Source organism: Diplodia seriata (genome assembly GCF_021436955.1).
Source record: "Diplodia seriata strain FDS-637 chromosome Unknown scaffold_4, whole genome shotgun sequence".
Lineage (NCBI taxonomy): Eukaryota > Fungi > Ascomycota > Dothideomycetes > Botryosphaeriales > Botryosphaeriaceae > Diplodia > Diplodia seriata.
Window position 1 is genome coordinate 937,261 of NW_027117311.1, and position 15,244 is coordinate 952,504.

General features: G+C 58.1%; 6 protein-coding genes across 6 annotated transcripts; 4 read left to right on the forward strand and 2 right to left on the reverse strand.

Annotated features, from left to right (window-relative positions):
* Nucleotides 1-732: 732 nt before the first annotated feature.
* On the forward strand, nucleotides 733-1,950 carry SLS55_004131 (uncharacterized protein; the record flags this gene model as incomplete). Its single annotated transcript, XM_066775592.1, has 3 exons — nucleotides 733-880; nucleotides 944-1,402; nucleotides 1,478-1,950. 3 exons carry the CDS (start codon nucleotides 733-735, stop codon nucleotides 1,948-1,950), a joined length of 1,080 nt encoding a protein of 359 aa, XP_066633473.1.
* Nucleotides 1,951-2,667: 717 nt separating this feature from the next.
* Nucleotides 2,668-3,549, forward strand: SLS55_004132 (uncharacterized protein; the record flags this gene model as incomplete). The annotated part of the gene is made up of 2 exons (XM_066775593.1): nucleotides 2,668-2,826; nucleotides 2,887-3,549. The coding sequence occupies 2 exons, from the start codon at nucleotides 2,668-2,670 to the stop codon at nucleotides 3,547-3,549; spliced, it is 822 nt and encodes a 273-aa protein (XP_066633474.1).
* Nucleotides 3,550-5,611: 2,062 nt separating this feature from the next.
* SLS55_004133 (uncharacterized protein) lies at nucleotides 5,612-5,927 on the reverse strand (the record flags this gene model as incomplete). The annotated part of the gene is made up of 2 exons (XM_066775594.1): nucleotides 5,612-5,852; nucleotides 5,911-5,927. 2 exons carry the CDS (start codon nucleotides 5,925-5,927, stop codon nucleotides 5,612-5,614), a joined length of 258 nt encoding a protein of 85 aa, XP_066633475.1.
* An 842-nt stretch (nucleotides 5,928-6,769) lies between these two features.
* On the reverse strand, nucleotides 6,770-8,710 carry SLS55_004134 (uncharacterized protein; the record flags this gene model as incomplete). The annotated part of the gene is made up of 8 exons (XM_066775595.1): nucleotides 6,770-7,033; nucleotides 7,090-7,188; nucleotides 7,250-7,489; nucleotides 7,547-7,666; nucleotides 7,720-7,920; nucleotides 7,978-8,176; nucleotides 8,228-8,303; nucleotides 8,353-8,710. The coding sequence occupies 8 exons, from the start codon at nucleotides 8,708-8,710 to the stop codon at nucleotides 6,770-6,772; spliced, it is 1,557 nt and encodes a 518-aa protein (XP_066633476.1).
* A 547-nt stretch (nucleotides 8,711-9,257) lies between these two features.
* SLS55_004135 (uncharacterized protein) lies at nucleotides 9,258-11,047 on the forward strand (the record flags this gene model as incomplete). The annotated part of the gene is made up of 2 exons (XM_066775596.1): nucleotides 9,258-9,358; nucleotides 9,412-11,047. The coding sequence occupies 2 exons, from the start codon at nucleotides 9,258-9,260 to the stop codon at nucleotides 11,045-11,047; spliced, it is 1,737 nt and encodes a 578-aa protein (XP_066633477.1).
* Nucleotides 11,048-11,655: 608 nt separating this feature from the next.
* DPL1 (Dihydrosphingosine phosphate lyase) lies at nucleotides 11,656-15,196 on the forward strand (the record flags this gene model as incomplete). The annotated part of the gene is made up of 5 exons (XM_066775597.1): nucleotides 11,656-12,325; nucleotides 12,536-12,815; nucleotides 13,477-13,954; nucleotides 14,016-14,149; nucleotides 14,203-15,196. 5 exons carry the CDS (start codon nucleotides 11,656-11,658, stop codon nucleotides 15,194-15,196), a joined length of 2,556 nt encoding a protein of 851 aa, XP_066633478.1.
* Between the last annotated feature and the right edge of the window lie 48 nt (nucleotides 15,197-15,244).

A 15,244-nucleotide genomic window follows, 5' to 3' on the forward strand; every position in this document is an offset into this window, starting at 1 on the left:
TTGAAAACTTTCTAAATCCGTGCCTTGCTTTGGGTCGGAATGCCGCTGTCTTCATCATAGTTGGTCTCTTCACTATTCACTTCTTAGTGCTCAAAGACGCCCCCGAAACGGCTACATAGGCAACCACGCCGACACGCCGATATTCGTGCTTAGATTCGCTGAGATGACTCAAGCCACCCACCCGAGCTGAAGCCTCCTCAACAAATCTACTTTCTTTTGCTGGCTGCATGGCGAAGCAATTATTACGAGACCCGGAGCGGCCGAGATGCATTGTGGCACACCAGCCACAGTGCCGCACAGATCCAGACCCGTGAAACGTGGCTGAGCAGACTTGGCGGTGGTGGGTGGCTGGTGACCCGAGGATCCCCCACTATCTAATCAGCTAATCAGGCCAGCCATGGCAAAGTGACGTCGAGCGACGGGTAATCGACATCGGGACCGAGTCGTGCTCCCCGCGGATAAGCTTCCGGGTCTCTTTCATTCCGCAATCATGATGGGCTTCACGTAACGAAGAATTTGAAGGGCAGGGACACCGGCTGCCCAGCACTTCGATAAGTATTGCTCTATCGGGCTCTTCATCCGGTCCGACTGGCCACTTGCTTTGTAATAATGGCCTTGGGGAACCCCACAACTGCCGGCAATAACAATGATGCTTCTACTTCTTCCATGCTGCGGCTGGTCTCCTAACCTCTTTCCCACTTTCACGAGCCGACTCAATACCCAATCAGCATCATGGCCGAGACCCAGGTTAAGCAGTGGTTGACTCTGCAGAATGGCTTGGACAAGGTGTACCAGGGCACGGCTCCCATGCCGTCGGCTGGAAAAGACGAGGTGCTGGTCGAGATCCGGGCTGTGTCGCTGAACTACCGCGACACAGAAGGTCTGAATTCCCCCTTTGGGCAGGTCCTGCGAATTGAGTGCTGATCCCTGTTTCGCATCGCAGTCGCCATGGGGCTGTACAACCACCACAAGTCCGTCGAGCATGGCCAGCCCAAGCCTCTGGTCCTGTGCGCCGACATGTGCGGTGTCGTGACGGCCGTGGGCGAGGGTGCCGCCACGGTGCCGTGGAAGGTCGGCGACCGCGTCGCTTCCATCTTCAACCAAACGCACCAGAAGGGCCAGGTCAAGGCAAAGGACATGGCGTCCGGCCTCGGCTTGCCGCTCGATGGCGTCCTGCAGACCCATCGCGTCTTCCCGAGCTACGGCCTGGTCAAGGTGCCTGAGTACATGACGGACCAGGAGGCGTCATGCTTGCCGATTGCTGCCGTCACTGCTTGGATGGCCATCAACGGCATGAGGCCGCTCGGCCAAGCTGGTGGCAGAGGGGAGGTCGTGTTGCTCCAGGGAACGGGGGGCGTGTCAATCAGCGGGCTGCAAATTGCAAAGGCGAGTGGCGCAACGGGTAAGTCGACGTTTCGTAGAGGCACTGCCCGCTGGAGACGGCATTCGGCAATCTGTAAATGCTGATCCGTTGTAGTGATCGTGACATCCTCGTCGGATGACAAGCTTGAGAAGGCGCAGAAGCTTGGCGCAGACCACTTGATCAACTACCGCAGCACGCCCGAGTGGCAGGACGAGGTCATGAAGGTCACGCACGACGAAGGCGCCGACATCATCTTCGAGACGGGCGGTGCACGCACGCTACGCAAGTCGTTCGACGCCATCGCATTCGGCGGCCTGATCAATTCGATTGGGTATCTCTCGGGCAAGGAGGATGAGGCGGGCGACAGGACCAACGTGAACGTGCTGGCGCTCCGGCGCAACGTGACGCTCAAGGGCATCCTCAACGGGCCGCGCGAGCGCTTCGACGAGATGTGCGACTTCTACCGCAAGCACGAGATCCGGCCGGTGATTGACAGGGAGTTCGCGTTTGGCGAGGCCAACGAGGCGCTGCAGTACCTCTTCTCGGGCGGGCACTTTGGCAAGGTGGTGGTCAAGGTCAAGGCTTAGGCCTGCAAATAATGCCGCAAGGATTGGCGTGGGGGACACTGCACTTGGCCGGCACACCATTGGGCGTCTGTACATAGACAGCACAGCTTATCGACAGATCGCGCGCATCGTATCCGTGCCGTGCCTGCTCCTACGCGCCCCTTTCGCTGTTGCGGGCCCGCTGCGGGGACAGTTGGCCTGTTCGCTTGCGCGTTTGTTGGACCTGGAGTGCGACGCTGAGCAATGTTGCGTAGGCCCGGGGCGTGCTGCTGGCTAGCGGCAAGGCGCTGCTGGGGGGGCGCAGTGGGCAGCACGGCTCTCTCATCAGACGCAGCGAGGCGCATCACGGCACGCGCGCACCCGTCTAGAGCGGAGCCAAGAGCGGAGGGCGCGGAGAAAATTTGATTGTTTGCCGCGCCTGCTTGCGCGAGGGCAGCGGGAGTGATGCGGCCAAGCGGCGCGTCTGGGGGCTGTGTTGTTCGGCCGCCCGGGCCTCGAATCTGCGGATCGGGGCTTGGCTTGCGCGCTTAGCCGCCTCCTCCGCAGAGCTCAGCCACCAGCCAGTCGCATCGATAACGCTCTCTCTCCAAGCTATTAAACCCGCTGCTCGCTGCCACTCTCCACTGCAGTCCACCAGCACTCCGATCGCGCTTTCCACATCTACACCTACATCCACACCAAGCGCCCCTCGCCACACCCTCCCTCCCGGACAACACCACACCACCGCCACTATCAACCATGTCCGAACAACTGTCGCCTCCGCGCTCTCGCGCTTCCTCCACCGGCAGCTCTTTCTCCAACTCCCGCGGCCGCCGCTCGCCCAACTTCTCCATCGACCTCTCCGACCTGCCGCCGCTCATCACCCCCTCGCCGCCCTCCAACACCCTCCTCATCACCGTAAGTTCTGCTTCTCACCGCCTCGCCTGCCCCAAGCGCCCACTAACGCCCGACTCCCAGAACCTGCAAGATGCCTCCATCTTCCACCCCGCGAACCTCGACACCCTGCGCAATCTGATCAACTCGCATGCCTCGGTACACACCTGGGCGCCGCTGCGCTCCTTCCGCCGCATCGTCGTCTCGTTCTTCGACATCCCCGCCGCCTTGACGATCAAGCAGAAGCTGGACGGCGAGACCATCATGGGTGACCGTGTGCGCGTCTACTTTGGCACCCACACGCCGCTGAACCCCACCGACCAGCACCTGCCGCTGCCCAAGAGCGACAAGCTGTTCTTCATCTCGCCGCCGCCGTCGCCGCCGCATGGGTGGGAGGTGCGCAACGAGGACCCGCCCAACAAGGAGGTGCACGCCGAGGATCTGGCCGCCGCCTTGGCCAAGCTGCACGCCCGCGCCGATGCCCTGCCCCAGAGCCCCGTCGACTCGGAAATGGACGCGACCAAGAGCCCCATTAGCCCCATGGCCGACGCGACACGGCGGCAGCGCAGCGGCAGCGGCGTCATTGTCTACCACCCGGACGACCATGGCGACAGCCCCGATCTCCCCGCAATCGCCGTCGAGGACACCACTGTCAGCCCCGGCGACATGACGCCCATGGAGGATGTCGAGCGCCCCATCCTCGCCCACACCTCTCGCCCGCCTGTCGAGCTGATGCACCACGCATGATTCCGACAAAGAACGTGATACGTTTCCTTTCTCTTTGTGCATTATGGCTTATAGAATGATTGGGGTTATGGATACCTACCTTGGGACGTACGGGATACTCTGCAAGCATGGCGTCTTTCGATTTTGGGGTTCTCACATGGTTTTGTTCTTGCATCATCAGAAAATGCAATTGGGTGTGGCATGCATTAAGGTTATTGGCAAAGCCGGGACGTCCGCTTTTTCACCGTCCTCAAATGGCATTGTACTTTTTATACAGATCACTTCGTGTCTCGCCAAGAGCAGGGACGATTCAAATGGAAATAGTTTCAAAAAGTTTAATCTTGCCGAACTGACAGTTATGTTTATGTGATCTCTGACGGCACTGGAGCGAAACTACGCAAAAGCTTGAAGTAAGTACCTCAATACAACAACGAAAAGTTGAGCCCGCGGAGACATTGCATCAGACCTGTGTTCATCCTCATGGCCATCATCATCACGCTTTAAAATCGACGCCCCAGTCCTGCGCAAGCGCCCCCGGATTGATCCAAGGAAAGAATACGGGCGATAAGGTCTGATCGGCGCCATAAGTTTGGATTCTCCGTCTAAGAGATTGGTCTCCCCATGGTGAGTGACAAAATAAATTGCACCCCCGCGTTTACCCTACACAAACACTGCATTATCAAATTGACAGGTAGTTGAATACAATATCCGGATATAAATATATGCATTTAAAACGTACATTTACGTCCGGATCTTGTATTCAACTACCTAACCGGTGAGAGATTTTTTTTTTCTTCAAAGGCAGATGCGGGTAGGCAATTTCTTTTGTCACTGACGTGTCCCGAGCCGTTGCTGCTGGTTTCTAGGGGTATATAGATATTAACGTGATAGAACACCCAACTTGCAAAAACTCCCAGAAGCATACTGTAAATGGTATCGATTGGAATGCCAGAGGCAGGGTCATTTTCCTGTTGGAACAGAACAATATAGTAAGATTCGGAAGTAGTGGTCCAGTCAAGGGTTTCGATAGAGTTGAGGCCCCAGACTGGGTTAGCTACGAACATCGTCACCACAGAATCACTGCCTAGTGCCTCGCCGCAAACAGCGCATCCACTGTCTCCTCGACCACGGCCTTCACCCCTCCCTTACCCCTCGGCACCCACCCCAGCAGCTTCCTTGCCCTGTCGCTCCTGCACCGCATTTCCGTGCCAAACAAAACCGCCTGCAACTCGTCATACGTCGTCGGCTCACCATCGCCCGCTATGGCCTTGACTACCTGCTCGAACTCAGCCTCCCTGATCCCTTCCCTACCACCGTCACCACCGCCGCCAACGTGCCTCCCCACCTCCGGCGCCAACAATTCCATCCACTCCCTCCAGCTCATCTCCTCATCCGCAGCGAAGTAATACGCCTCGGGGCCCCACATACTCGGCTCGCTCTTTCCCTTCTCCCCCTTCCCCTCTCCACTCCCTCCAACAACCTCATCAACATGCCCTTTCAGCCCCTCCAATGCATCCCGCACCAACCCGACATAGATCTGCGCCAAATCCTGCACATGCACCCACCCCAGCCTATTCTTCCCCTCGCCAATCGCGAACCCACTCCCGCCCCCGAGCCTCTCCATGGCCGCCACCATCGTCGGCAGCGTCACCGGGACCGCGTGGTCCTCGCTGCTGCGCGACAGCCCGTACACGACCGTCGGGCTGACGATGGCGACGTTGACGCCGCCAAGAGGGGGGCTGGCTGCCGCTGCCGTTGCCGCTGCGCGGACGGCGCCGTCCTCGGTGACGTGGAGGGCGGTGGGGGGCGCCGAGTGGAGGCGGGCGGAGTCCAGGTCGGTCCAGATTGGGGAATCGGTGGCTGTGCCGTTGGCGGGGAGGGTCCAGGTTATTGCGGCGCCCGAGGTGTGGATGAGGTAGGTGGGCTGGTGAGTGGTGGCGGTGGCGAGACCGCGCGCGATGGCGTGGGTGGTCGGCTCGTGGGTGACGTCGGGAGCGGTGTCTGTTGCGTGAGAATGGTGAGCGGTTGGCGATGTTTTACAGAAGCGGTATAGGGAAGTGAAAGATTTGTTGATGTGGGTGCGTTAGGAGAAAATGAAGTACGTGGACGGTGACGTACTAATCACAATGCTCACATCCTTGGACGCTTGTTCGATGACATCCAAGCTGTCAAGGTCACCAATGACGGTCTTGACGTTGCGGTAGCGCTTCCTCAGCCGAGCGCCTTTGTCTTCGGTCCGGACGAGCGCAGTGACCTCGATATCAGGAAACTGATTAAGGGTTGCATCCAGGACCTCGCCGCCAATGTGCCCCGTGGCTCCAAGACTACAAAGTATATTAGTCTAAAAGAAATTGCGGAAAAGCGAGCATTGGGATTTCGCACAAGAAGACCTTGACCATTTTCGAACCTTTCTGCTGGAGTCTGGGCCAAGCGTGGAAAACAATGTAGGATGGACCTTTGTGAAGCGTGTAGCGGCCATAGTTGTCTTCTCAGTCACATTTATAACTCCATCCCTTCGTCTACCAGTGTTCACCGCCTCCGTAGTTTGGCCTTGTCGTGGTAGAATCGTGCGATTTGATTGGCAAAATTACACGCTCCGGTGTGAGTGTTCTGCCTAATTCTACCTCAAATCCGGAGTAGTAGGGCGGAGATAAGAAAAGCGTGGTTCAATGAGGGATGCACTAAAACTGATTACCCAGGGCGGAGCTCCGTACTACTCGAACATGGAGGCTTCTCCGCTCCGGACAAGAATTGACGCGCTTCGTCAGCTACGTTCACGGACTTACACGAAGTTGTCCGACCAAATGGGCTTCACAATGACCGAATCGTATGCATTCCTATTTCCTACCGTCTTGGGATCTCACATTCGATTCCGGATATTTGCTTCTAAACACCACAAAGGGTATAGTGTCTCCTGCGGGTGCAAAACATAGAATACCGCGGACCTATCGGAGGTTTCCAAGGAGGGTGCATCTGCTGCGTCACAAGTAGTAAGCACTACGCCAAGATAATCATGCATCCCGGACAAGAAACGGGCAACGGACAAAAGCCCGGAGTAACAGTGAACCAAGCAAAATATATTAACAATCTGAAATCAATGCCATTCATTCATGAGGCCCGACTTTGGTCCGGGTATTTTTTGTCCGCTAGATCAAAAGCGAAGACAATAAAACACATCTCCTCTCCTCATAGCGAGTAGCGGAACGCCGGATTCTGCCAAACACAGTTAGTGGGTTGAATATCATAGAGACAAAAAGTTGTCGCTCACCTCGAAATCCGTCCTATCCATCATAGGCTCATCCTCCCCTGTGGTCGGGCCACCCTGCTCGGCGAGCTTCCTATCGCGCTTGTTGTTGCGCTTGATCAGCCAGAAGCGCAGGAAGACGGCTAAGCCGAGCTGGCAGCAAGAGCAAGCGAGGATCATCTTGATTCCGGTCTGGTAGATGGGAGCCTCAGAGGAGAGGAAGGCGTGAGGACCAACGATGTTACCGATACAATACGCGAGCTATCTGGTGTCAGTGCGGCCCTATACGAACAGTGTGCGGCCATCAGGTTTCTTACGAAGACAAATGCGGTGGCAGTGACACGCTTTGTGTAGCCACCCACGTTCGAGGCCGGCATCTGCAGCGCGATTGTGAGGGAAGCGACGTAGGCTCCGACCTATCAAGAGACCAATCAGCATGTTGCAACGTCTGTGAGACAGGAACTCCCTTGTGCGTACAATGTAGTAGCCGAACAAGCAGCCGACCTTGTTGGAACGAGGCATTTTCCAGAGTATCGAGGCACCGGCGATGGTGGGAAGCACGTAGATGGCCATGATCAAAGTCCTCGAGTTCTTGAAGTAGGAAGCGAAGAAGCCGCCCGAAAGAACGAAAAACAGCTGGAAGAAGCCCTGCGGAATCCCGAGCGCGGTCGTCTCAAGAGGGTCGTGGACAAGACCTTTGATGATGAGCTTGCCGAACTGTGCAGCACGTCAGTAAGCGCACACATGCCAACAGACTTGTTCCGATCCACTCACGTTGGCAACACCGCCGTTCATAAGCTCGTTGAGTAGGACGAAACAGAACAGAACCCAAACTTGTACGTCCATGAAGGCCTCTTTGATCTGATTCGGCTTGATGGTGCGGTTCAACGTACCCTACACATGGTCAGACGCATGTCATTAATGACGTACCGCAGACAAGTACTCACAGTCTGGTTCCTTCTACCGATCCCGAGAAGGGCTGCCTTCTCCTCCAGAGTGAAGCGCTTGGCAGTCATAGGGTTGTCAGGCAAGAGCCACAGCAGAATGCCACCCCAGATCAAGGTGAGGAAACCGCAGATGAGGAAGATGGCTTTGTATACCGGGAAACCGTCGATTTGTCCGATGCCGTAGGTGAAGATTCCGCCAAGCTACAAAGGCGGTTAGCAATGAGCAGGTTCCCCCATTCCCGGGTTGCAATGGCTTACGGCAGATCCCAATCCGTTACAGCAGTAGAAGCAACCAGCCCTGAAGGGTTGCTGGTCTCTGGAGTACCACATTGAAACAATCAACATGAAGCAAGGGGTAATGGGTGCCTCGAAGCATCCCAGGAAAAACCTGCAGACCGCCACACCGCCGAAGCTTTCGCACGCAGCAGTGATCATGAGGACGGTAGCCCATGCAATACTGCAGACACGTTAGCGCGAAGACCATGGTGGCTGCTGTGGCTTGACTTACACGGTGATAGCAACCGCCTTCCCAGTCCGCCAGTGCTGCGCAATATAACTGGCGGGGTATTCCCAAAACAGATATCCTGGTCGGCGGTCAGCAAGGGCGCACGCTACCACAGTTCCATCACTTACCGAAGTAAAACAGACTTGCGGTCCATGAGTACTGATCGCCAGTCATGTTCGTCTCGGTGAGCAGGTCGAAGACAGCGCCATACGAGGTGGTGGACTTGTCGATGTACTGCAGGACGTAGGTTCCCATGAGCAGCGGCAGCAACCACGTATCAACCTTGCGGGTAAGAGCCTTCATCTTCTGCTTGTCGTTGAGGATGGCCTCGACCTGAGCCCAATCATAGCCGCTCTCACGTAGGAAGATTTCGCCTTGGTCGAGTTCCTGGATGACTTCTCCTTCGAGGATGGATTTGCCGGCGACGGACGGTGTCTTGTCCATACTCGGCTTCTCTGCCGCCGTGTTGTTTTCCAGGTCCGCCATTGGTACTGAGTGGTGCACAAAGACTGCTGGACCGGAGTATGGTTACACGGCAGCTCAAGACGGGCTATATAATTGCCATGGCAGTGCAGTGGCCGCCACGCGATAAGCTGGGGACTGATAGCCCAAGCGTGCCGCCCAGACGGCAGCATCCATGGATGGTAATGCGATGTGTATAGAGGGCTGCAGCTGATACCGAATCCTTGGTTCCCGGACTTGCTACCTTGGCTTGGGATTAGATCGGATCCCACGGACGCTGGCCGAGCGGGGGAGCGACACGAGGCGCATGGTTCTATCTTCGCCCTGAGACGCTGGCAGCGGAAATGGCATGATATCCGACGGCGGAACTGCGGCGGTGATCTTGCATGGACGGGCTCGGATGGACGACTGAGTTGCCGACGGCACGACACGTGAGCGCTATCCGGGTGGATCCGACCCGAGATGATTCAGCTTCTGCGGGGTTAGATTTAGAGGCCGGGCACTACTTAATGGACGCGCCAAGTGCCGTGGTCGGTTGAGAGAGAATTGGATCTGGAGTTTGGCAGTCGTGATGGTGTTCCTGCGTGTATCAGCCGTCGTTCTCGCCGCGGCGGTTATCCTTGCCCTGGCCCAGCTGCAGGGCCTGCTTGATGTGCAGAAAGTCCTCGAGCCGTACGTTCCCAATCACCCTGTCAAGCCTGCGAAATTTTGACGAGAGTCGGCAGCTATCTCCCGGCAAGCTACCAGAGCCAGCAGGTCGCAGTCGTTCTCCCCCAAGGCACGATTGTCGGCAAGACACTCCACGGCGACTACCCGCAACCGGTAGAGGCGTTCCGCGGCTTTCCCTACTCTCTGCCGCCCACCGGACCTAGAAGATTCAGGCCATTGGAGCCTCTCCCGAATGCCAACACCACGTACCAAGCGTTTGAATATGGGCCCATGTGCCCCGGCAAGACTTTCCGCGGCCCTCCCAGGCCCTTTGCCGAAGACTGCTTGAGCGTCAACGTTTTCCGTCCGGCTGGAGTCAACAGCTCCGCCAGCCTGCCCGTTGCTCTCTATGTCCACGGCGGCGCCTTCAACCGCGGCTTTGCCGCCATGCAGGACTTGCCTTCGATGATCGGCTGGTCTGAGAAGCCCTTCATCGGCGTGAGCTTCCACTACCGCATCAGCGCCCTCGGGTTCCTGCCGTCTGCCCTGACGGAGAAGGAGGGCCTGCTCAACCTCGGTCTCCGCGACATGTACTTCTTCTTCGACTGGTTCCGGGAGAACATTGGCCAGTTCGGCGGCAATCCTGAAGACGTGACCGTCTTCGGCCTCAGCGCCGGAGCCCACGCCATCGGCCACATGATCATGAATACCGACGAGCCCTTTTTCCAGCGCGCCATCATGGAGTCTGGCGGCACCACCGCGCGCGCCGTCCACAAGCCCTCAGAGAGGCTGCACGAGGATCAGTTCGAAAAGTACGTCAAGGGCGCCAACTGCGGCGACGTGCCCGAAGAGTCCGTCTTTGACTGCCTGCGCGAGCAGCCCTCCGAGGTCGTCTTCAAGGCCGCCTTCGACGTCTTCGACGAGTACAATCCATCACTTCGCTGGGCCTTCCAGCCCACCATCGATGGCAAGATCATCAAGCGCCGGCCAACCGAGGCCTGGGAATCTGGCAAGTGGAACAAGATCCCCATCCTGACCGGCTTCACCACCAACGAAGCCTCCTCTTACGTGCCCCCTACTCTCGACGGCCCCAACGAGTTCCCCGACTACTTCAAGGTGCTCCACCCGGAGCTCACCGACAAAGACATCGCCGAGCTGGATAAGCTTTACCCGGATCCGTCCAAGGACGAAGCCTCTCCTTACGTCGAGTCCCGCCCCATTGCGGTAGGCAAGCAGTACAAGCGCGCCGAGGCCGCTTACGCCCACTACGCCTACGTCTGCCCGGTCCACGCAACCGCGCTGCATGCTGGCGTCGGCCAGGACGCTCCTGTGTTCATGTACCACTGGGCCGCCAACGCCAGCGTGCAGAACGGCGCCAACCACGGCGATCAGAAGGCCTACGAGGCGTACGAGACGGCGGCCCGCACCACGCCGTTCCATGAGAAGATGGCGGGCGAGGTGCATGCGTACTGGACCAGCTTCATCACACAGAACGGCGACCCCAACGCGCTGAAAAGCAGCAGGGCCGCCCATCGTCCAGAGTGGCTGCCGTACAAGAAGGGCCAGCAGGAGAAGAAGATGGTGTTTGGTGAGGGCAACGATGAGCTCGCAGGCGGCACTGGCGTCGGTGCCACCAGCCAGGTGGTCGACGACACTTGGGCCAGGAAGGAGTGTGACTGGTGGTATTCGAAGGGCAAGAAGCTCCACCAGTAAATGATCATCTAGCGGCGGTCGAGAAAAACATATGAAAAGAGACTGGAACGAGACATGACGTACTTGAATTCAATAGCAAAACATAGACATGGAAAGCAGAGAGAGAGAGAGAGAGCATGGGGGCGATAGTGATCCAAATGCAACAAACGGAACGATACAGAAATACATTTATGTGGAGATCAACGTCTTTTTGGTCGTGAAGGGATGATTCTTACCAATCTCACCAGGCGACAGCAGCAACAGTGCCTTGGATTGCACTTTCATTCGGTGAGGCCAAACTTTCAACCGAGCGCGAAGCGATCGGCCAGTGGGAAGAGGCAGAAAAGGTAGCTGGCCTATCGCGAGACGGGCGAAGAATCAGCCGCACACGCTTTATCGACGTGTTGCCGATTAGCCGTATCCCCGAAGCGACGACTGCATGCCCGATGTCGCAATCCATCGTCTCTCTTTCTCGCCTTTATCAAACATCCTCACCGCCTCACTAATGCCGGCGTTTGCTCCAAGACAACATGCCCCGCAGCGCACGCCGGGAGGTTACATCAACGACAGCGTTACGGGCCTGAGTGGCAAAAGACCCGGAGGCAAGAGCTAGGAAGGATCGAGAGAAGATGACGATGACGAAAACGACGGCCAGCGGCGAAGGTCCATCAGGAGAGCAACGTCCTTCCGACAGCGACTCGACACACTCACTCCTCGCACGCCTCAAGACGGCAGCCCGGTTCCTGGTCGGCCAATGGATGATCATCGGCATCGGGGTCGTGTGCGTGCTGGCCTACTTCTTCCCGCACGTCGCCGCGCACGGCGGCACGATCCGGTCCGAGTACAGCATCCTGTACGGGGCCGTGGCCGTCATCTTCCTCATCTCGGGGCTGTCGATCGCAGGCAAGAAGCTGCTCGTGCACGCGGGCAACTGGCGGCTGCACTGCGTCGTGCAGGGCGCGTCGTTTGCGCTCTGCCCTGTCACCATGTACGCGTTCGTGCAGGCGATTGATGCTGGCGACACGGCGGGAAAGATTGATCGCACGGTGCTGGTCGGCTTCTTGCTGACGGCGTGCATCCCGACGACGATTGCGTCGAATGTGGTGATGACGAGGGCGGCGGACGGAGACGAGGCGGCGGCGCTGGTCGAGGTGCTGTTGGGGAATGTGTTTGGGCCCGTCATATCGCCGGCCTTCACCGTGGCGCTGCTGCCGAAGGGCGCGAGCTTTGACATGTGGAAGGACGTGAGCGGCGATCTGAACGACATGTACAAGAACGTGTTCAAGTTGCTCGGGCTGAGTGTTTATCTGCCGCTAGCGATAGGGCAACTGATAAGGTGGATGTGGCCTGAGGTCGTCATGCGCGCGATGCAGCGGTGGCGGTTGAACAAAGTCGGGACGTTTTGTCTTTTGCTGTTGATATGGTGAGTGCGCTGGCTTGGACTTGCACAGGACCCATTGCTGAAGGGATGCTGCAGGTCGTCGTTTTCCTCCTGCTTCGCAACTTCAGCGCTCCAGACCCTCTCGACCGAAACCGTGGTCCTGATCGTGTTCTTCAACATTGGCATCTACCTCTTTTGGACCATCATCTGTTTTGCCTGTGCGCGGGTCCCCGAGGCTTGGGCGCACCACACAAAAGGCATCGTGCGGCGCTTCGACAAGCCAGAGACGATTGCCATTTGCTTCTGTGGCCCGGCGAAGACAGCGGGCCTGGGCATCCCGCTGGTTTATGCCATGTGGACCGAGTTCCCGACCGAGATCAAGGCCAAGCTGTCCATTCCGGTCATATTGTATACTACTGAGCAGGTGTTCTGTGCGCATTTCCTGGTCCATGCATTCAGGCGGTGGGCACGACGAGAGAAGATCCGAGAGGAGAGCGGGCCAGAGATGTCGGCGAGATAGTGTCTCGGGATGTAAGGGTGGACGGATCTCGAAATGCGAGCAAAAGCGGCAACCACTTGTTCGCGTCGTTACTTCCTCTTTGGGAAACGCGAGGGCGGGCAATGATACATCGCTTAGACTAGTGAATACGGGCCCGCTCTGGCGTGCAAGTGAGCTGTCTGTGGCTTCCTGGCTGTTATGGGTAAAATGATGCTCGCATAATAATAATCGAAGCTCGCGACGTTGCTTCCGCAAGTAGGTGGCGGGCGATGGGCGGGCCTGGAAATCTCTCGGTTCTCGGCATGTGACGGCATCCCCGTCATATATACACAATGACCGCCGCTCACCATGCACTGTCCGCATCCCCGCCAGCCCTCCGCGTCCAACTCCCTGCGCCATCACCAAGATGCCGGGCTCGTCCAGGCTCCCCGTTAGCCTGCGCGAATCCTTCCAGGCCCAGCGGCGCGCCACCCCGCGCAGCCAGCTGCTGGCCCTGAATCTCGACATGTCCGTGAGAGCTCGCTGCTGAAGCTTGAGAATGCGTGCTGACGCCGCCGTGTTGCACAACAGCATCCGCAACATTGTCTTCCTTCTCTTCCTCCTCCGCTGGACCCGCAAGGCCATCTACCAGCTCAAGGGCAGAGGCATCATCGGCTCCACCGTCGACTTCTACATCGCAACCCGCCGCATCTTGTACGGTTACTTCCTGCGCCTGCCCGGCGTGCGTACCAAGGTCAAAAGCCAGGTCTCCGAGGCCATCACCAAGCTCGAGGCGAAGCTGGTGCCCACCGGTCCCGGCGTCGATCGCCATGTGCGCCTGCCGCAGGAGGGTTGGGGCGAGGACCGCGTGCGGGAGGAGCTCACCAAGCTCAGTGACATGGCGCATACCCGGTGGGAGGATGGTCGCGTCTCCGGTGCCGTCTACCATGGCGGCGACGAGCTGGTGAAGTTGCAAACCGAGGCCTTTGGGAAATTTACTGTCTCAAATCCGATCCATCCGGATGTGTTCCCGGCTGTGAGGAAGATGGAGGCCGAGGTTGTGGCAATGGTAGGTGATCATTTGAGGGCTGATTGGGGTTTGAATGAGTGGCTATTGACAATTTCTGCAGGTTCTCTCGCTATTCAATGCCCCTGAGGACGCCGCTGGCTGCTCGACAAGTGGGGGCACCGAGTCTATCTTGATGGCATGCTTGAGTGCGCGGAACAAGGCCTATGCGGAGCGTGGAGTTACGGAACCGGAGATGTACGCCTTTTCATTCGCCGACCCGCCGCTACTAGAAACTGACAAAGTAACAGGATCCTCCCCGAAACTGCCCACACTGCTTTCCGCAAAGCTGGTGAATACTTCAAGATCAAGGTCCACCTCGTTGCTTGCAAAGCGCCCGCGTACAAGGTCGACCTCCGCGCCGTCTCCCGCCTTGTCAACCCTAACACCGTTCTCCTTGTCGGCTCTGCGCCTAACTTCCCCCATGGTATCATTGATGACATCACCGGGCTCTCTCGCATTGCTCAACGCAAGAGCATTCCGCTGCACGTGGACTGCTGTCTCGGTTCGTTTCTGGTCCCCTACCTTGAGAAGGCCGGATTCGAGACCGAGGCCTTCGACTTCCGTCTCAAGGGCGTGACCAGTATCTCCTGTGATACACACAAGTACGGCTTCGCTCCCAAAGGGAACAGCACCGTTCTCTACCGCACCGATGCCCTCCGCAGCTACCAGTATTTCATCTCGCCCGACTGGTCCGGCGGCGTCTACGCTTCGCCTAGCATTGCAGGCTCCCGCCCCGGCGCTCTCATCGCCGGCTGCTGGGCCAGCCTGATGGCGCAGGGCGAGTCTGGCTACGTCAGCGCCTGCCACAAGATCGTCGGCGCCGCGAAGCGCATCGAGGGTGAGCTGCGCGGCAACCCGGCCCTGGCGGCTGACCTCAAGGTCATCGGCAAGCCGCTCGTCTCGGTCGTCGCATTCACAAGCAACGTCCTCGACATCTACGACATCGCCGATGGCATGTCGGCCCGCGGCTGGCACCTCAACGCCCTGCAGAACCCGCCCGCCATCCACGTTGCCGTCACCCTGCCCATCGTCGCCGCCGCCGACCAGCTCATCACCGACCTCGTCGACGTGGTCGAGGGCGTGCGCGAGGCGGAGCGCAAGCGGTTGGCCGAGGGTAAGGGCGCCAAAGGCGCCGTCAAGGGTGACGCTGCGGCGCTGTACGGCGTGGCCGGCAGTTTGCCGAACAAGAGCGTCGTGGTCGACTTGGCCAAGGGCTTCTTGGACACCCTGTACAAGGCATAGCACATATATTAATAACGAATATAACGAGGGGATAAGGGAGGGTCGTGA